This window comes from Lissotriton vulgaris, chromosome 3_1, assembly GCF_964263255.1.
Source record: "Lissotriton vulgaris chromosome 3_1, aLisVul1.2, whole genome shotgun sequence".
In the NCBI taxonomy this organism is placed as follows: domain Eukaryota; kingdom Metazoa; phylum Chordata; class Amphibia; order Caudata; family Salamandridae; genus Lissotriton; species Lissotriton vulgaris.
The window spans coordinates 349,814,958-349,835,809 of record NC_141689.1 but is presented as its reverse complement, the minus strand read 5'-3'; the positions used below and the strand labels follow the sequence as shown (position 1 = coordinate 349,835,809).

General features: G+C 46.6%; 1 protein-coding gene across 2 annotated transcripts in view; it reads left to right on the top strand.

Annotated features, from left to right (window-relative positions):
• The window catches only part of RICTOR (RPTOR independent companion of MTOR complex 2), a 1,569,237-nt gene that overhangs the window by 1,489,963 nt on the left and 58,422 nt on the right, over positions 1 to 20,852 (top strand). For both annotated transcript variants that reach the window (XM_086960557.1, XM_086960556.1), the window contains one exon: positions 3,112 to 3,250. In XM_086960557.1, the coding sequence (XP_086816683.1) occupies positions 3,112 to 3,250 (139 nt within the window). The remainder of the gene's footprint in view (positions 1 to 3,111; positions 3,251 to 20,852) is intronic.

The following is a 20,852-nucleotide window of genomic DNA, read 5'->3' as shown; positions in this document are numbered from 1 at the left end:
GTTATCCTTGTGGCTCCAGACTGGGCACGAAGATACTTGTAACCCGAGCTACTCAGCATGTCTGTCGATCCCCCGAATTGTCTGCCTCTTCAGGACGACCTTCTGTCGCAGCAGAACCTCCACTCAAACCTGTCCAGTCTCCACTTACATGCGTGGAGATTGAGCGGCAGCAGTTGAGGCCATTTGACTTGCCTCCTGAAGTCTGTAATGTGATTCTGGCAGCCAGGCGTCCCTCCACAAAATCGGTATACGCCTGCAGGTGGAACAAATTTGTGGCATGGTGCACAGCAAAGGCTGTGGATCCCCTTTCTGCCCCGCTTAATGAGGTTCTCCTCTTTCTTCTCTCTCTTGTCCAGCAGGGCTCTTCTCTGGGCACTATCAAGGGCTACCTCTCTGCTATTTCCGCCTTCTTAAGGCTCCCTGATCAGCCCTCTTTGTTCAAGTCCCCAGTTGTAAATAGGTTTTTGAAGGGCATCACTCATATGTTTCCTCCTGTTCCTTTCTTGATGCCTCAGTGGGACTTGAACCTTGTTCTGACTTATCTGATGCGCGCTTCTTTCGAGCCACTTTATAACTGTCCTCTTCGTCTCCTTACTCTCAAGACTGCATTCCTGGTTGTCATCATCTCTGCCAGGAGGGTGAGTGAGCTCCAGGCTCTTTCCTCTAAACCTCCTTTCCTTTCTGTCCATCCGGACAAAGTTGTGTTGCGGACGCGACCTTCTTTCCTGCCCAAGGAAGTCACAGCCTTCCACATCGGCAGTCCATCACCTTGCCCACCTTCTTTCTGCCTCCGCATCCCTCGAAAGAGGAAGAGAGGCTCCACCGTCTGGACCCAAAACGTGTGCGCTCATTCTATTTGGATCGCACACGCCAGTTTTGGGTGGATGACCAACTCTTTGTAGGTTACGTGGGTGCTAAGAAAGGTCGGGCGGTGCACAAGTGGATCATCTCTCGGTGGGTCGTGTTGTGCATCAAGGTATGCTACTCTTTGGCTAAAAAGGAGCCTCCTGTTGGGCTGAGGGCCCATTCCACTCGGGACCACAACGGCTACTATTGCCCTGGGTGGGGGAGTCCCCTTGCAGGACATCTGTCAGGCAGCTACATGGTCCTCGCTGCACACGTTTGCAAGACACTATTGCCTGGACAGCCAAGTCTGGAGAGATGGCTTTTTTGGCCGTTCCGTTCTCCAGGACTTTCTGGTGTGATCATTGGTTCGCAGACCCACCACCGGGGTTTGTATTGCTGGGGTATCTATTCTAAGGTAAGGAATCTAATACTAATCTGTTTCTTTCAGATGCACAAGTTACTTACCTTCGGTAACGATATATCTGTAATAAATAGTAGTTAGTATTAGATTCCTTACCGCCCCACCCATCCTCCCCATTCTGCGAACCGATATCTAGGGTTAAGGTCATCCCCTTTCAGGGCCCTAGTTTCATGGCACCAGTGTTGGTTTTTATCATGGCTCTGCGTTTCTGGTGCGGAAAAGCTATGTATAAGAACTGGCGTCTAAGTACTGCGGTGACGTCATCCCGGCGCCGACAACGGAGGCGGAGCCGCAGACGACGCCTACCGACGCGCAGGGGTACTGCTACGCAAAAATTTCCGGATCCAGTCTGACGCCTGGGGATATTCTAAGGTAAGGAATCTAATTCTAACTACTGTTTCTTACAGATGTATCGTTACCGAAGGTAAGTAATTTGGGCTTCAGCTTTTGACCAGAAAGATAGTGCTCCGCATCACTGTCACCTCCGCAATATGAGTGAGTAAACTTTCAGCCTTGTTCGTCCAGGCAAACAGTTTTTGCTGAAAAAAGCGACTGTTTTTCCAAAGGTGGTCATGCCCTTCCAGATAAGACAATCCATTACTTTGCTGTCTTGCTACGCCTCACTAAGCCACTGGAGTCAAGCTATCCTGGCTGATAGCCAGAAAGCGGTCCTAGGATGCTTGATTCCGGTCCAGGGAAGACATGGCTAGGCAGTTCGGTTTGGACTGTTCCCATGAGGCACAGGGTCAAAACTGATTTGCATATGGCCATGTCTGAACTGGGGTGGCTTGGTCAGCAAAATAACGATGGATTAAACCCAGATCTGTGACTGGGGCTGAATGTTTTGCCATTATGCAACATTCCGTCCATCATCTTGTGTGTTTTGGGGCCCCCAACCTCATTTGTCCAAGGAAGACGGTCATAAGAAAGTCCTCAGCTTTTACATTGGTCAGACAAGAGGCCATTAATTAGGCAATCACCTTTTTTTGATATTCTATTGAGCCAAAAAGGGACAAGCAGTACAAAAGAGAACCATCTCCTGATTGATTGTATTATGCATAAAGATTTGCTATGGGCTAGGCCAGAAGCGGCCCTGAGAAGGCTTATGCTCTTATTCCACCAGAGTAAAAGCTACTTCCTTCCACTATGCTGGTGCACAGTGTGCATGTATTGGACATCCGGCAAGCCGCTAAGTTGACATGCAAACGTTAACGAAGCACTATTGCATGGACAGCCAGGTCTGGTGGGAAGGGCATTTCGCCCAGTCTGTTCTGCAGGATTTCTTGGCCTGAATTATTCAATAGTACTGCTTTGGTATCTGTTCACAAGATGAGGAGTCTGCAGTTGGAAATCTTGATCAGCAGAAAAAGTTGCGTACCTTGGGTAAATCCTTTTCTGGTAGAGATTGTAGCCAACCCCAGATTCGTCACCGACCTGTTGCCCTACCCTTTCTGTGGAATAGACTCATACAACTCAATAATACGATCCTAAAATTAGCGATCTGCACACTGGCACATTCGGATTTAAATGGGACCTGTATTAGATGGCGTGGACAAAGATCAAAGAGAAACTGAAGTCAGCGTACACCTGGGATAGGATGAACCGACACAAAGCCACACAATGCCACCTGCAAGTGCTCGAGGGAGTTGCTGTGCAAATCTTCTGAATCCAGTGTGGCACCTAGGTAAATTCATTAGTTGAAGAATCTGCTGTCAGATTCTACCAGAAAAGGCATTACTAAAGGTAAGTAACTTGTTTTTCTAATAGAGCTTTCAGCAGTTATATAGGTCATGAATTGTTTTATGGATACGATTTTAATAATGCCTCAATGTTTTTATTTTTAGAATCAAGGAGAAATTCCCCCAGGCGTTTGATGATATATGTTTGTACTCTGAAGTTTCATTCTTGCTTGCACATTGCACATTTCGGCTGCCATCTCGGAGGTTTATCCAGGAGCTATTCCAAGATGTTCAGTTTCTACATGTAAGTGTTTTACTCAACAAACTTAAAAATCTATTTACATATACTGACTTTCGTTTCCTTCCAGGTGTAGAGTAATTTAATGTAGACTTCATGGAGTTATTATTGGCAAGATGCATATGAAAAATTGAGTGTTGCAGCAGTGAGACAAGACATTGAAAGAGTGAGCTATAAGGGTGAAGGAGAGAGTCAAAGTAGGGCAGGTGAAGAAGTGATTGAGGATAGGGTAGGGTGGTGCTCCATCAGATTCATTCGCTCTAACTGTCTGTGTTGAAAATAATTGGAGTCTCTACTCCAGTACTCTCAATTTTGGCCGGTTATAAACACCTGAAGATGACTGAGTTCAAAGTATGCATTACACAAGGGACATTTGCTATGACAAATAAATACAGAAACCTAACATCCCGGAATAAGCCAACACTCATCGGGGTTGCAAGATTAAATACAATGTGAAGTATAATCAGGAACTAAATTGCTCGTATGGATTACCTTTTGGTATTTTACTTTCTTGTTCAAAAATCGATCTGTGTTTTTGCTCCTAAAGTTAAGGACATTAATATAGGGCCCGGGAGGAATTCGGCAAACTGTAAACCCCTGGCTAGGGCCGTTGCTATGCCAATCTGTAAACCCCTGGCTAGGGCCGTTGCTATGCCAGTTCCTTATGGCATGTTGGAGAGAAATAACAACAAATAATAGCGGTGGGTCAAGGCAAAAGGAAGTGACTAACTGTGCAACTGACAGACTGTGCCCTCAAACCATGTAGTGTAAACTAACAAAACTAGAATCAACGGGGGTACTTCATTCAGGTTTGAAGAAAATACCCATCAGTATTCGACCGGTACCACCCTTTTCATCATATGGGTTCCTCCATACCACGAAGGAAGATAGTCTACAATAGTTGTTTTTTGTTGGTAGACTGAAATGTGACCCAGTGATGTATAGCCAAGTGGTTAGGGCAACAGGAGACTACTGTCAAGCAGTGCATGTGAAAAAGGTGTGATAATAAACAAAAAAGTGTTATTAAAATTAGAAGAACTTTAATAGACACCTCGCTGCTTCTAAGTCAATAAAAAAGTAGTGTGAATCTAGTAGTTTTAACTAATAGCTACTAGTGTATTCTTAACTAGTCGACATGTTTCTGCAGATTTAATAGACCCAAGTGGTGTCTACTGCATTCTTCAGCACCGGCGACGCTACTGCTTAAAACACAAAACTGTGAAACTCATAATGAAAAGTTATCACCTGGGTATTTTATGAACATCGTTCTCCCAGCTGGTTTTTTCAACCGAACAGGACACAGGTAGACACTTACAAAACATACAATTAATACAGTCTAGATATTCAATTTCTCACGTTTCTATGATACATCTAGTATATCGCAACCAGGCGACTAATTTAATTATTTTGCCCTCATGCTGTTCATTCCATTTCAGCAGGGTTACCTTATTCCGGTATCTGTACTCTCACTTACCAATTTGTACAGGAGAGAAAGACTCCACCTCACCTGGCTATGGCTCAGGTAGTTGAAGCACCGCTCTGAGGGGAAGGGAAGAAACACATAAACATGTCAGCAACTGCTGACTTCACAACTGACAATCTCACTGTCTCGGTCTGTGTCAAAACTCACATCACGCAGGTCATTTAGATCAATGCCTCAAGGTTTTTTGCAAAATTGAAAACCAGTGGTGTCGGTCTCATTATCTCATTGTCTTTAATCAAATTAATATTTTGAGTTGTATCAGGGATCGAGGTTGCTATTGTAATAATCAACCGTTATTAACACGGTCCAATTACGATTTCGTCAGCATTTTATACTTGTCCTCAAGTTATGCGGGTAAATTTTACTGGCGTTTGTACAGCACAAAAACTAATTCTAAGAATGTCGTATTACAGAGAGTAGTACCAGTGTACCCTCCATTTCTATTAGAATGTGGAATCGCCAGAAACTCGATTCGATTCCCGAGACCCGCCATTCGTTTTAGGGGCCCACCAACGACAGGCTAAAAGATAGAATGACGGTGGTATTTTCTCTTACCTGGCCGTCGGTACTCCAGGCGTCCCTCCGAGCCATTCGGGGAGGTGACGGGCGGCTGAAACACTGGATTATTTACTTCCTGATTCTGTGAGCGCGTGGTGACGTCGCGCTCACGTTTGTTGTCACGTGATGTTAAGGATTCATGGGAATTGTAGTAGGAACCAAATCAATCTCGGTTTTCGGCTTACAAATTGAAAACGTTCTACCTTTCTGCATATCGCGGTTTTATCTCGGATAGGTTGTTGTCAGATATGGACGTTTAAAAGTAATTATTTATGAGAGCCCACTTCGCCACTAAGTGTGTATAAGTATTTTTATTTTTATTTTCCTCGACATATTTATATTAATCAGCAGTCATATTCTCAAATTTATTCCGTTGTAATATCGTTTTCACTCAGAAAATGTTAAAAATCGTATTGGGAACTGACCATGAAGCAATACTTTTAGGAAACTTCAGGAGGTTCAATCTCACTATTGGGATCCAATCAGAAATAAAGGCAACAGTGTACTAGAAATGCAGTTCACTAGGGCCAAGTATACTACTGTTTATAAAGACATCCACGGAATGTCATCATTTAGACCTCCCTTGTCAGAATTAAGTGTGTATACCCATTTTTGTTCTTTCTTGAACAGGAACTTCTGGATATCTGTAACATGGCTGGGTATCAAAGGTTGTTCTATTACAGTCCATCTAAAGTCAGTATGGGCATGGCCTACTTCAAGAAAATGGTTAGTCATCTTAGTCGATTGTTTACGGCATCTGATAGTGCTCTTATGTTCGCTAATGAGTATCTTTATTTTCCTTGTGGTCATGCCCACATATTTTAGGTCGCAGGTACAGGTTATCAAATAGATAACATTTTGGCTGTTACAATTAGTGAACCGCCTCTGTTCCCAGGGATGCCTGCTACCTATATCGATGGTGGTGGTCTTGGTGGTCTGAGGACATGCCGTGCAGTTACCACACGGATGGTGGCCCTTGACTGCTGGCATATCCCAGTGTGTGCCTACTGCTCTTGGGATAACTGATCGCGGTCTCGTATGGACCAATTGGTCTTTAAGGTTTTGACTCCTTTTAAAGGCAAACAATGGAGGGGGAAGAGTGTCTTTGCCCGTATTTAAGATACCCCAATGTTTTTTTACGATCTTCTGAATTTGATTCGATTGGGTTCCAAAGGTATTCACAAATGTGATGCGATTTTGTTCAGCTTTTCTGGTTGAGGGTTCAAGTAGACTCTCTCGGTTGTTGTTGAAAGCCCTCTTTTTTGACTTCCGTATTAGATGTTTTGGATATTTCTTTTCAATCAAATTCTTCTCCAAAGTTTTTGAGTGTTCATTGAAGCTCTCCTTCGTTGAGCAGTTTCTCTGTATTCTTAGGAACTGCCCGTAAGGCAGGTTGTCTTTTAAAGCTTTGGGGGGACAGCTTTCATTGCTTAGTAAGGAGTTCTTTGCCATTGATTTGCGATAGAGTTCTGACTGCAAACCCATTGAAGTAGCTGTTATCTTCAGGTCCAAGAACGCAAGATGGTGTTTGCTATACTCTACAGTGAAACGTAAAAATTTGTTTCTACTGTTCAACCAAGTGTGAAAGAGCGATAAGTCCTCTGTTGTTCCACGCCATATGACCAAGACGTCATCTATGCAACGTTTCCAGTGGCGTGCCTGGTTGAAAAATGGATTGGTGTTGTTCAGAATAAATTCTTGTTCGAATCTGTGGACATATAAATTCGCTAGACTCGGGACGAAAACACTGCTCATACTGGTCCCAGAGACCTGCAAAAAGATTGAGTCCTCGAATTGGAAGTAGTTTTCTGTCATGGCTAAATTGGCCAGAGTCATGATGAAAGCAGACCGGTGTGATTGAGCCTAAATCTCGTTCTAGTAGTAAGGTCTCTATCACTTCGAGGGTCTCTCTCTGGGGAATTGATGTGTATAGAGACTCTACGTCGAAGGACACTAATAGATCGAGATCCATATCAAATTCCACATCTGGTAGCATCCTCAAAACGTCTTTAGTGTCTTGTATGAACGTGGGCATTTCGCAGACCATAGCTCTCAAAAAATAGTCCACGAATGGAGAGAAAACCTTTCCATCCCTCATCAGCATCTCTGGCCGAAAAGCAGCAGGCGTGACCTTCTTTCCCAATACAACAGGCTCTAAAAACACTTACTCCTTCACAAAACATAAGGAGCTTTTGACATGCACTCATACTTTTATTTTATATTTGATGAAAGATAAATGAGTATGCTTCTAAAGCTCTCAAAGTAACATTTATCAAGAGCTATACAAGCATAGCTGTGTGCTAATAACGCTGCTGCTCAATGAGTAATGGCAACAGTAGAACTACAAATAACTAATTTAGTTTCTGTTCTCTCCTACCTCCTTCAAAGGGACCCTGAATATGTATTTCACTCTTGATTAGATCTCAGAATACATTATTGTTTCATTAGAGATTGTACTTATGTTTTTGTTGGCTTTTGTTTGAGTTTCAAAGACAAAAGGCAGTATGCAGGGTAAATAGCACTTGGTTGGACCCCTCCCCAGCCAAACTTAACATTGCAATAAGTTGTTCTCTTATACCTTTCACTTAAATATTCTTCTCATCTTTAATGTTGCATTCCTGCTTTCTCTCTCAGACTCCATAATGGAATTTGCAGGCTGGCTGGCAAAAGGGAGGCGACTGTGGGGGGGGGGGGGGGGGGGGGGGGGGGTGAGGTTGCTTATTTAGTGAGTGCATCCGTTAACCACCACTCTAGCTAAACATTTGCTTTTTCCTTTCTCACCAAAAGCCAACATATTCCCTAAGGCCTTCACCTTCTTACAGCCATTGCAGTTGTTATTCTTCTTGGCAAGGGTATTCAAATGAGTCATTTTATGATGGATTCTAAAAGATTCCTCATCTTTAACATATCCCCAGAGGTGAGACTGGATCGAGAGAGTGCTTGAGTAATGCTCATATGCACGTGTAGGTTGTGCCATGTGGCTCTATGTTGACTCCATACTTCACTGGAGAGACAATGCGAGGCCACATAGAAGCACCACCCCTGCACGCTGACATCAGTTCCTTTTTTACACACCCCTAGTCATGGATCCGGAGCTTCACTTCTAACTTTGTCTATTTTCCTATGACGTATACATTTTCAATCCGCGTTCTAGGGAGCAATGTTCCCACAGAAAACTACAGCATACAAACCATGTCGAGACTGCAGGAAACCGATGTCAGTCATGGACCCGCATGAGGTGTGTCTTAGTGCCTGGGCTCCAGGTACTGTTCCAAGTCTTGCGACACGTGTCCTTATGCACCCCAAAGGGATTGCGTACCTGGAGATAAAACTCTACTTTGCAGGGCACAAGAAGAGGTCATGGTCAAAGCATAGGTCCTGCTCCCGCTCCAAGTCGCGATCCCGGACTCTATGCCACTCCAGCAAAAATTCCCCTTCTGGTTTGAAGTCTTCCAATAAGTCCAAATCAAAGACTAAATATAAGAACCAAGGAACCCAAGCAGAACTCATCCCCATCCTGCCTCTAAAAGTCTAGCAGGAAGGTGCAAGGATGTTGACATGCAGATCTCACCCTTCCAATGTCCCCTGTGTCAGAGCTCATCATGCAGTTAGTCCTGGTGCACCCAAATTTTTTCGAGCAGCTGTAGGTAGCACTCCTTAACAAGGCCGTTCTGATGACCTTTGCTAAGCTTTAAGCTTCCTCTGGTGTACTTTCAGGCCCCAAGGAGCCGTCTGGGTCTCTAGTCAGACTTCTGCCGGAGGCTCTCCCTCGGACACTGAATGCCACTGCAGGACTTTTCCCAACACTGACTTTTCTGGAACCGTGGTCCATGTCAATTCCTTCAATGCTGGCTCCAACACCAATTCTACTGGAGCCGGTCAGTGATCTGATCCTGATGCCGATCTCTGACCCCGAACTGGCATTGCCCTAACCAGGCCTGTGCCGTGCTATGAACTCACAAAAGCGCAACCATCGGTTATTCAGCCAGAATCCAACCTAAGACCTAACCCAATGCCAACACCAAAAGTAGATTCTCGGTATTTATGGTAAAGATTTGGACCCAGTGCAAAGAAGCACCTATGTCCCCACCCACCCGGACACTGATTGTGAGTTTTGGGGACAGGTTCCTTTTCCCTCATGATACTGAGAATTCATTGTATGCAGACTTGAAAAAAGCCAGAGGGCTAAACATATCTCTTGAAATGGAGCTAGAGTCGTCATTTGAGTCACCAATGGAAGGAGGAGATTCATTAGAAGAGGTGGTTATGGAGGTAAGCTGATTCTCCTCAGTTGTGTTTGCCCACGGCTGTGAAAAAAACAAATGTTTTCACTGAGATTCTTCATCAGCAGCAACGTTGTCTGAATATTTATTACCATTTATTGAGACCCTTACTGATGCCGTACTGGTTATGTGGTCACAGCCATGCATGTGCCTGCTAGTGAATCATTTGACCTAGGGACAAGCAGGGCCCCAATGATCCAGTTTTCATAACTAATTATGTGACACTGGAGAACTTAATTTTTCTAGCTTCAGCAAGCAATGATAATCCATATTCTTTTCCGACTCACCATCCTGATAGCGAGTGGAAGAGAATTGATATATTTTGAAAGAGAATGTTTTCTTCAGCCTGTCCACCACTTCGATCCATAAATGCAGTTTGTCTTCTTGGGAGGTACATCCACATGCTATTATACATGTCCGGAAATATCATGCCAGCCATTCCGGAGGCCCACAGAGGACTCATAGCCCAAACAATACATGTTGACCATAACAGCCAAACATGTGCTCTGGACACTATAGACTGCATCGGAAGAGCCAGTATCATGCTTAAAGTGCACTTCTGTATGCAGTTAACCATCGTTTCGTGTGGCGTACAATTGTCCCTAATGTAAAAGCCTTTTGATGGTGCCAGGCTGGTTGGAGAAAAAGCTGATTGGGGCTGGAACAATTCCAAGATAGCCACAGTACATGGGGCCAGATGTACGACATAAAATTGCATGCGCAAATATGTTTGCGACCCGTTTGCACATGCAATTTTAGTCTGGGCCATGTACTTACACTATTTTGCGACTCGCAAATATTTGCGACTCGCAAAATAGTGTATTGCAACTCGCTATTAGGAAGGGGCGTTCCCTTCCTAATAGCGACCGCAGAGCCATGTATGAATGTTTGGCGACCGCAATTGCGGTCGCAAAACACTCTCAAATTATCATCCTCTTCAATATATGTTTTAAGGGCAGTCAGTGTTGTGTAGTTCCAATAGAAAATATACAGGATCTGCGCATTTAGACAACATACACTGTAGAATTGGGGTCAGACAAACTCTGATCACCTCCACCATGTATGTTAGCCTTTCTGTATCAGCTAGCTCATAGTGCCACTATGATCTCCTCTTATCAAGGAGAGAATAGTTTCTGGCAACCTCAGAATATGACAACCCTGATCCCTCAGGACCGTGGAAACAATGTACTACTTTTTGCTCAGTCACTCATGCTTACTTAGTCTGTCTCAGAGAGATGCACAGAATCAAATAAGCTGGGCATTTTCAATAATAATTTATTGAACAGTTGTTATTTTGGTGTGGAATAGATTTGCTGCATCAACTGTTACAGTATAGGATATAAATGAGTACTATGAAAGTAATAGGATGGTATATTTCTACCATATTACTAAAATCGTGAATACATTCAAGTGTATAAAACGCATGATAATAAAAGATGTGTACTCCTACGATGTCTCCCTATCTAGATGTACCTAAATGTACCAAGCATGGATGTGGGTGTTAAGCCTCTAGGATCTAGTCAACCCCTATTAACTTAAGTGAGACTGTGGGTCCCTGTCCTGGTCTCGAGTTAGACACCCCGCAAGGGATCTTTTCAGACCATTTCGAGCTGGAGTGTCTGCATGCAGGAACTTCAGTGTTTCTGGTCAGTGTATCGGCCGGGAAGTCTCGATCTCCTCTAGCTATCTTAGCAAGATGTGATGTATATATACCCATAGGTCTCCCCTGGGGTTCTACCTTGCTGTGTTACTGTGTCAGGCTAAGGATGACGTCAGGCCTGAACTTTGTACATAGATTTTATACAGGATGTATGTATGTATAGGCATTTATATAGCGCACTACTTACCCAGAGGGTCCCAAGGCGCTTCGACCGCTGCGAAACCCTTCCTGGCTTCCCTGAGAGATGGTCCCTTAGTGGGTATCTCCAGGGTGAGACCAGGCATCCCCGGCGGTCTGGTGGGGCCGTTAGTGAAGATGAGGCAAGCTAATGCCCAGAGTTGCCGAGTGTGATCGCTGATCAGAGTGGGCACCGAGGTGAGAGAATTATCGAGTCCGCTGACCCTGGTCCAGAAACCTGCCGCGCCGGGAATCGAACCCTGGTCCCGGGCCGTCCTCTGCTCTCGGGTCTGCCGCCTCTAACCAGTGAGCCACACTACCTCACTAGTCCTGGTCTGGTAGTCCTGATGTGCTTTCAAAAGCCCTCATGCATAATGTATGAGATTTCGAACTAGGGATAACCGTGTTCCGAATGAAGTGTAATATCTAGGTAAAAGGTCAGTCCCTGTACCTTGACAAGTGCAATTTAGGGAGGGAATATAGGATAAGGGTAACGAGTTTACCAAGGCCTATATTATAGTCCCTATATGGAATATAACACCCACTCCTCTTCCGAATGGACAACATAGTTTTAAATTCTACACGTTCTACTAGGTGTTCTAGAATGTGTACACAAATATACAAAATATTAGTTTGTTATTGTGTTAAAAACATTTGTTTAAAAATGTTTTTCTAAAAAAAACTAAAAAACTTTTTTGTTAAAAAAGGAAAAGCATTAGAAATTGACAGATAGGCTATTGCTCTAATATGTTGATAAAAATAGTCCGAACTACTACAAGCATTTTGAAAGTCATACATGAAAGGAATGTACATTTTGTTATAGAGTTTCAGTTTTCTGTTTTATTTTTAAAAAGCTGAATTTCCCAGTACACAACGGGCCAAATGAGTCAAATGTTTGTGTCCTGACTGGTAGATGCAACATTCTCGATGCTTGCTTCCGCAGTTGGCGTCCCTTAACACCTTGCATATTATGTCTATTGAGCACAGATTATCTTCCGTTCTGCCCACAGCCGGTGCTGGGCAACCTGTGCGCCATCCAAGGCTTGGGTGTCAGAGGAGGAGCCGGTGTCTGCACCAACAGGTGCTGATGTTACCTGCAGTGGCTCTAAGAATGCCGACATCAACATAGGAATACGCTGGGGACAATGCAAAACATGGGTCGTTATCTGGTCCAGTAAAGCGTCAATGCCCGGTCTCGCACATGAGGATAGTGTCAGACAGAGATCCAACACGCATTCTAATCCGCAAAATAGGCATCGGAGGACAGGTAAGATGCGGTGCATTCAGACTGGTCTAAACTACAAGAACCAAGAAGCACTTAGTTCCCTTAGGCGAGATGTGCCTAGAAGTTGTACAATGCGATCACCGTATTTTCTCTCCAGGAGTACTGTTTCCTTTCCTTGGTTAACGGGATGTCCATTGCACATAAAAAACACAACAATCATGATACCTGCTATTAGAAACAGGATCAGCGGCAGTCCTCCAAAAATGCTTCCCAATACAGAGTGTTAAAGTTTGGAATAACTACGTGGACCGTCTGAAAGGTGCTTAACAGTGCAGAACCTACTCTGTTAAATAGGTGGACATTGCCTGTCGTATCAGACATGTTAAAGATACGATTTACCATTTCTGCGAAATGGAAAGGGCAGTTGGTAGGTATAAGTGCCTTTATCTCTGCTGAAGAACTTGCTACTTTAAGATCAAAAGTCTCTTAAGCGGAGGGTAAGGGCATGGATTCCTGTGTAGGCATAGTGTTCATTCTGCTCAAAGTATCAAGCCGTATTAATGAAATATTTAATGAAGGCCATAGTGGCTCCTACCTGACTGTATATGTTGGGGGAAACCATACTTGCATACAGCTGGTAACCCTGGAACTTACAGTTACCTGATGTGCAATGCCCGGAAGCATCCCACAACAACCGTGATCAGCATCAATTAACTCCCATTCGAAAGTAGTTTGAATACTGGATGATCACGGCAGCTGGGGCACCCTCCAAGTGACAGGACAAGTTTGCTACTGAACAATTACAGGCCCCTAATGTATTCTCCTAGTTAGTACCGCTAAACACTTCTTTTTCCCCACTATGGCATTGGAATCTGAATGGCAATTTCCAAGATTCCTTGATGAATTTGTTACCCATTTCTTCATATGTGCCTGCCTGCATTTGTTCTAAGCATCTGAAAGAAACAGGTTAGTGTTAGATTCCTTACCTTAGAATATCCCCAGGCGTCAGACTGGATCTGGAAAGTTTTGCGTAGCAGTACCCCTGCGCGTCGGTAGGCGTCGTCTGCGGCTCCGCGTCCGGCGTCGTGGTCGCCGGGATGACCTCGTTGGAGTACTTAGACGCCTCCCTCGCCCGCTGACGTCAGTTCTTCTTTTTTCCGCGCCAGCAAGTGCAGATCCGAGAAGAGCAGTACTCCTAGTCAATTTTTGACTAACTTTTTCGATCTCTTTTGTATCCTCTCGAATCGATTCTCAACGACAGTGCCGATAGGGATGCCCGGGTTCAAACCCTGCGACGACTGTAACCGCATGATGTCGGTTACCGAACCCCACCGTCGGTGCCTTTACTGCCTCTGGGCCGACCACGATGACAAGTCGTGCCCTGACTGCCGGGCCTTGACGTCGAAGGCTAGGCGGGAGCGGTCCCGTAAGCGCCTCGAGATCCGGCAGTCGGCCCCGCTCCGCTCGAGGTACCGGTCCAGGAAGAGGTCGAGGGACCGGTCGCGTGGCCACAGTCATCACAGCTCGGCGAGTCCACACCACTCGTCGGGCTCCAAGTCCTCAGGTAAGTAGAGGGACAAGAAGTCGAAGAAGCAACATCGCTCTTCTGACTCCCCCAGACGCTCGTGCGACGCGGCCGGGGGTTCGCCCGACACCGCCCACACGGCTCCACCGAAGCCGCAAGTGCAGCGTCCGGCTCCACACCCGCCAGTCCCTGGGCTGCACGCAACGCCGGAGGAGATCAGCACCTTCCTTATGGCCATGAGGTTGCGCTTCCCTCCGTCTGGTCTCGCCTAGGCGCCTTCGGGCCCCGCGGGTCCGTCTGGGAGCCCAAGCGGGCCAGCGGCTCCGGCCCCGGCGCCGTCGGGTGCCTCGGCGCCGTCGACGACTCAGGTCCCGATGCCGTAGGATTCTTCAGGATCCAGGCCTGGATCCGTGATGCCGCAGGGTTCCTCAGGATCCAGGCCTGGATCCATGACGACTCCGGTCGACCTTACGACCCCTCCGCCGGCGCCATCACCAAGGGTGTCGCTCCCGGCGGCGGCCCTGATTCCCACCCCGGTCCGGATCCGGATCCGGAGTCGGACCGGCGCCGCCCGGCGGCGTCTTCGACGCCGATTGGTGAGCCCTTCACCAACGACCCGACTCCATCAATTCCTGACTTTCAGGAGATGAATGACAAGGGCGAGTGGGAGGGGTCTGAGGACCCTCTGGCACTGCAGTGCCAGTTGAGCCAGGACTGGGCAGACAAACTGGGGGAGGACAGTGGTCTGGACACTTTGTCAGACACTGGATTTGTCTCCCCTCCTACTGTGGCTACGGAGGAGGGTGCTGCTTACAGTGTGGTGTTGACTAGGGCAGCCAAGGCCTTGACTCTTGAGCTCCCAGTCGCTGCCGTGAGGACTAACCTCCTCAGTGAGGTGCTCAAACCGCAGGCAAGCTCCTCGGAGCCTCACCTGCCGTTCAACTAAGCCCTCACTGACGTTCTGTTGGGCACCTGGTCCAAGCCCTCTACAAGCCTCCCTGTATATCGGAACGTGGCCCGGCGCCACTGCCCGGCTCCAGGCGACCCCACCCCTGAGAGCCTGGTGATCCAGGCCTCAACCTCCCGGACCGCATTCCCGACCGCCCCTCCGGATTGGGAATCCAAAAGGTACGATCAGTTCGGTAAGAAACTGTTCTCCTCACTGAATTTGGAGTTGTGGTCTGTCAACACCACCTGCCTTTTGGGCCGTTACTCACACTCTCTGTGGGATACAGTTGCAGAAGTGCTGCCGCATTGCCCGGCGGAGGTCCAGGCAAAGCTTACCCAAGCCCTTGCAGAGGGAAAGGATGCAGCACACTATTCCATTCGGTGTGGACTGGATACCACGGACTCGCTAGGCAGGGCGATTGCATTGGCGGTGGCGGTTCGCCACCACGTCTGGCTGAGGTCCGCCAACTTTTCGAGCGATGTCCAAGCCTCCCTTATGGACATGCCCTTTGATGGCCGTCGCCTCTTTGGCGACAAGGCGGACAGTGCGCTGGAGCGTTTCAAGGACTCCGGGGCTATGGCCAAGTCCTTGAGCCTCGGCCAACGCCAGCAAACTTCCGCCTTTCGTGGCCAAGGAAGGGGCGCCCCCTCACGTCCAGCTAGCCACAGACCGCAGAATCAACCTCAACGCGCTCGCGGTAACCGCCGTGCCAGTGCCGGGGGACACCGGCAAGGTCAGTCCAAACCCGCCCCCGCAGCATCTGCCTCAAAATCCTCCTAGTCCGAATTTTCAGGCCCATTCAACGCCAGTGGTGGGCAGGGTTCGCCTTCACCACCTTCACTGGCGCTCCATCACATCGGACAGGTGGGTTTTGCTAATCGTCCAAAGGGGCTACTTCCCCCCCTTCAAGGCGACCCCTCCAGCCATGCCACCGCAGTACCACCGCATGTCGGGGAATCACTTGCGACTTCTCCAGGGGGAAGTTACGGCCCTCTTGGCCAAGGGGGCCGTCGAGCGCGTTCCTGGGCCAGAAGTAGGACGTGGCTGCTATTCCCACTACTTTCTGGTACTCAAGAAGGGCAAAGGAGGCCTACGCCCTATCTTGGACCTACTGAGTGTCAACGGTTTCCTCCGGAAGGAGAAGTTCTAGATGCTGACTTTGGCTCAGGTCCTAGCTGCCCTGGACCCAGAAGACTGGATGGTAGCTTTGGACTTGCAGGACGCATATTTCCACATCCCCGTCAGTGTTGTGTAGTTCCAATAGAAAATATACAGGATCTGCGCATTTAGACAACATACACTGTAGAATTGGTGTCAGACGAACTCTGATCACCTCCACCATGTATATTAGCCTTTCTGTATCAGCTAGCTCACAGTGCCACTATGATCTCCTCTTACCAAGGAGAGAATAGTTTCTGGCATCCTCAGAAAATGACTATCCTGATCCCTTAGGACAGTGGAAACAATGTACTACTTTTCACTCAGTCACTCGGCTTACTTAGTCTGTCTCAGAGATATACACCAAATCAAACAAGCTGGGTGTTTTCAATAATCATTTATTGAAAAGTTGTTGTTCTGGTGTAGAATAGATGTGCTGCAACAACCGTTAGACAGTATAGGATATGAATGATTAACAGTACTATGAAAGTAAAAGGATGGTATAGTTCTATCATCTTACTAAAATCATGAAAACATTCAAGTATATAAAATGCATGATAAGAAAAGGTGCGTACTCCTACGATGCCTCCCTATCTAGATGTACCTAAATGTACCAAGCATGGGTGTAGGTCTTACGCTAAGAATTCCTCTAGGATCTAGTCAACCCCATTACCTTAAGTGAGATTGTGGGACCATGTCCTGGTCTCGAGTTGGACTTGCAAGGGATGTTTTCAGACCACTGTGAGCTGGAGTGTCTGCATTCTGGAACCTCAGCATCTCTGGTCAGTGTGTCGGCCTGGTAGTCTCGATCTCCTCTAGCTATCTTAGCAAGAGGTGATGTATATATACTCATAGGTCTCCCCAGGGGTCCTACCTTGCTGTGTTACTGTCAGCCTTAAGGATGATGTCGGGCCTGAACTTTGTACATAGATTTTATACATGAAATGGTAGTCCTTCTGTGCTTCCAAGAATACTCGTGCATAATTGTATGAAATTTCGAAGTAGGGAAAACCTGCTTTCTGAATGCAGTGTAATATCTAGGTAAAAAGTCAGTCCCTGTAAATGTGACAAGTGTAATGTAGCGAGAGAATATAGGTGAAACGTAACAAGTTTACCAAGGGCTATATTATAGCACCTATATGGAATAGAACAGCAGTGGTCCCAGGGACCACTGCCTGCCCGTGAAAAAGGAAACTAAAACGTTTTTTTTTTTTTTTTAAATGAATCTTGTTTTCCTTTAAGGAAAACCGACTGCATTTTAAAAAAAATTTAAAAGCTGCTTTATTTAAAAGCAATCTTGGACAATGTTGTCTGCTGAGCCCAGCAGGCCACCATCTGTGGGAGCGCCTGTCATTCCCAATGGGCTCGCAAATTGCAAGGGGCTCATAAATATTCATGACCCTCGCAATTTGCGACCGCATTGGGAATCTCAAACATTGTTAAACACACTGTTGTGCATGCAAAATAGCACCACGCAAATTGCGATTCGCAAAAGGCTCGCAAATTTGCAAGGCGCTATTTTGCACTTCGTACATCTGGCCCGTGATCTTTGGCCCGCTTGATGGCATTTAAGCAATTTTTCCATAATTTGTAGGACATTTAGGGTACAGTCCAAGGCTCGAGCTTATGAACAATGCCAGTGTAGTTTGAGGCCATATACGTAGAACCAGCAGGAATTGTTCATACCAGAAGGGATTTGAATCTTCCAGTTCATCCACACATGCTGTTGCAACTTCATGTTTTCCCCTCCTAGGCTCATACCTGTCCAGTAGGAGTCATAAATCAGCATTTTCTGCATGGCTGGTGATTCATCACTTCAGAAGACAGGTGGTAAGCACGCCCCGGAACTTCCTCAGGGTCAGATATGTTGAGCGACTAATACCCTTTTATGACAGAGCTGATGTGACTGTACTCATGGTCACTGGTGAGGGACAGCCCAGTGGTCTTAGTCCCTAAACCTAATTCCAAGGGGGGTAAACAAGAGGTGAGGTTTTGTGTGGACCTCAGGGCTCTCAGTGCAGTGACAGACTGACGCTCACCCTATTCCAAGAGCACTTAACATCAGGTTACTGGCAGATTGGTCTCTCCCCAGGAGCCAAAGAAAAATCTACATTCTAGACCCCAGATGGTCATTACCAGTTTACTGTAATGTCATTTGGACTAAGGAATGCCCCTGTAACTTTCCAGAGGATGGTGAAGAAAGTCCTAGCTGGGGTATTTTAGTGCAGCATATCTTGATGATATTGCTGTCTTTAGCTACACTTAGCAGGATAACCGGATCCACCTTGGAAAGGTACTTGAGGCCCTTTAGAAGGCAGGTCTCACTATCAAGGCTAACAAGTGCCAGTTAGGACAGGGATCAGTTGTATACTTGGGTCACCCTGGTGGAGGCCAAGTTCAAACCTTACAACTGTTGTGGACTGGGTGGCTCCAACACTCCAGACTCACGTCATGGCATTCCTTGGCTTGACTGGGTACTGCAGGAGGGTTGCGAAGAGGTATGTTACTATTGTGGCACTCATCTCACAATTGACCTCCAAGAAACAACCAAAGAAGGTTAACTGGACAGTGAGCTATCCAAAGGCTTTTGACACTCTGAAAGAAGCAATGTGCTCAGCACCCATACTCAAAGCTCCAGGGATCTTCTAAGCTGTTCATTGTGTAAACGGATGCTTCTACGCATGGGATAGCGGTGGTCCTTTCCCAGGCCAACAACCTGATGCTTTTTATTAGCAGGAGGTTACTCCCCAATGAGCAGTGTTGGAGTGCATAGAGAGGGAACCCTTTGCTGTGGTTTGATTACTGAAGAATCTGAGACATTACCTCTGTAGACTCACTTCCTTCTTCGAACTGGCCACAGGTTTGTCTTCGGTTGTTAATGCAAATGAAAGGTGAAAACCCCAGACTGTTGAGGTGGTCAATCTCCCTACAGGGAATAGACTTTACAATGCAACACAGACCTGAGACCGACCATGTCAATGCAGAGAGTTTTTCCAGCTGTTCCCCTTTAGAAGATGTCCCCGTTCCCCCCCCCCCCCATCCACCCCCTCCCCCCCCAATCCACCCCCTCCCCACACACTTTTCGCTCACATATACTGCTTTAGTTAGCAAGGGCACTGAGTCCTTGCTAGCCAGGCCCCAGTGCCTGTGCTCTTTCCCTAAAACGATACAAATGTTGATTGCAACCCAATTAACAATAACTTTAGCCCCCTTGTAAGACCCTGGTAAATTGGATTGGGTACTAAAGAGGGTACCTAAGACTTGAGCATGTATTATGCCACCCAAAGGTACCCACACACAAACTGCTTGTAGACTGCCATTGCAGGATATGTGAAATGGTGCAAGCCATTCCGAAAACACAACATTGTCCATTGTGTGTGCGGTGCCCTCGTACACTGCAAGTACTATATGTAAGCTGCCCCCCTACAGCAGGCCTTAGAACTCTGTTCCTGTGATGTATAGCTCCATTGCAAGTAATCATGAAGCCGTTTTAAAGATATGTACTCGCCATTACGAGTTGCCCAGCTACATAATGGCTTAACTGAAAATACCGATGTTTGGTATCAAACATTTTGTTTTAATAAATCTATACTGATACTGGTATCGGATTTATGAAGACCAGAGGACACCTTAGAGGTGCCCCCTGTATCCCTACTAGTTACTTAGTATTTTGACTGACTGGTATTTTTAGCCTGCCACCACAGACAAGTTTCTGACACCTGCAAATAAGAGCTCATGCTCTCAGAGGCCAGGAACTATGCCTGCCAAGCAGGGAGACACTTCCTCCAACAGGATGGCTAGTGAATTCAGCATATCGAGGCCAGAGGCTTCAAAGCCTCTGTCACCTTTGATGTAAAACCCTGGGTTTCAACCCAGGCCCGGAGGCCCATTTGGCACCAAAGTAAACGGTAAGTAAGATAGTCAGGAGGCGTGTTTCACTTGCAGGCTAGTCATCACACCCCTAAAGTGGGCTATCTGAAGTGGACAGCCCGAGAAGGTTTGCACCATCTTGGTTTTGGTAAAACTAGGGCATTCTGGTATAGGGTTATGCCCATTCTCCACAGGGAGTGGTCATATAGGGGGTGTAGTCATCTCAGTGGAAGGTAGCCCTTAGGCTACTACCCTATACTCCCTAAGTGCCTCTAACTTGAGTAGGGGTTCCCCGACACCAGAGAGACAGATTTGTCTACCTGGGAACAGAAGAAGGACATAAAAGAACCATCACCATGTGAACTGAGGACCTATCTCAACAGTTGCAAAGATTTGACTCGTCCAAAAGCTGTTTATCCTCCCCAACACATGGAGTATGGTCCAGCACTTCTCCAACCATCTAGCGTCTCTCTTGGGACGGAGGCGCTACAGGCACTGATCGCACTTGTTCAGTGCACCGTGTTTCTGGCCAATGGCCCCACTGAAGTATCAGCACATCAAAAGTAAGTCTTTGTGTCTCTAGAAGGTCAGCCCCAGCTCCCTGCTGAGCTAGACCTTCCAGGAGCCCCCCTGCACCAATTCCTTGAGTGCCGGGACACTTGCATCAACCAAGTAGTGGAGAAGTGTGGCTCAATGGTTAGAGTGGCAGACCCTGATGCA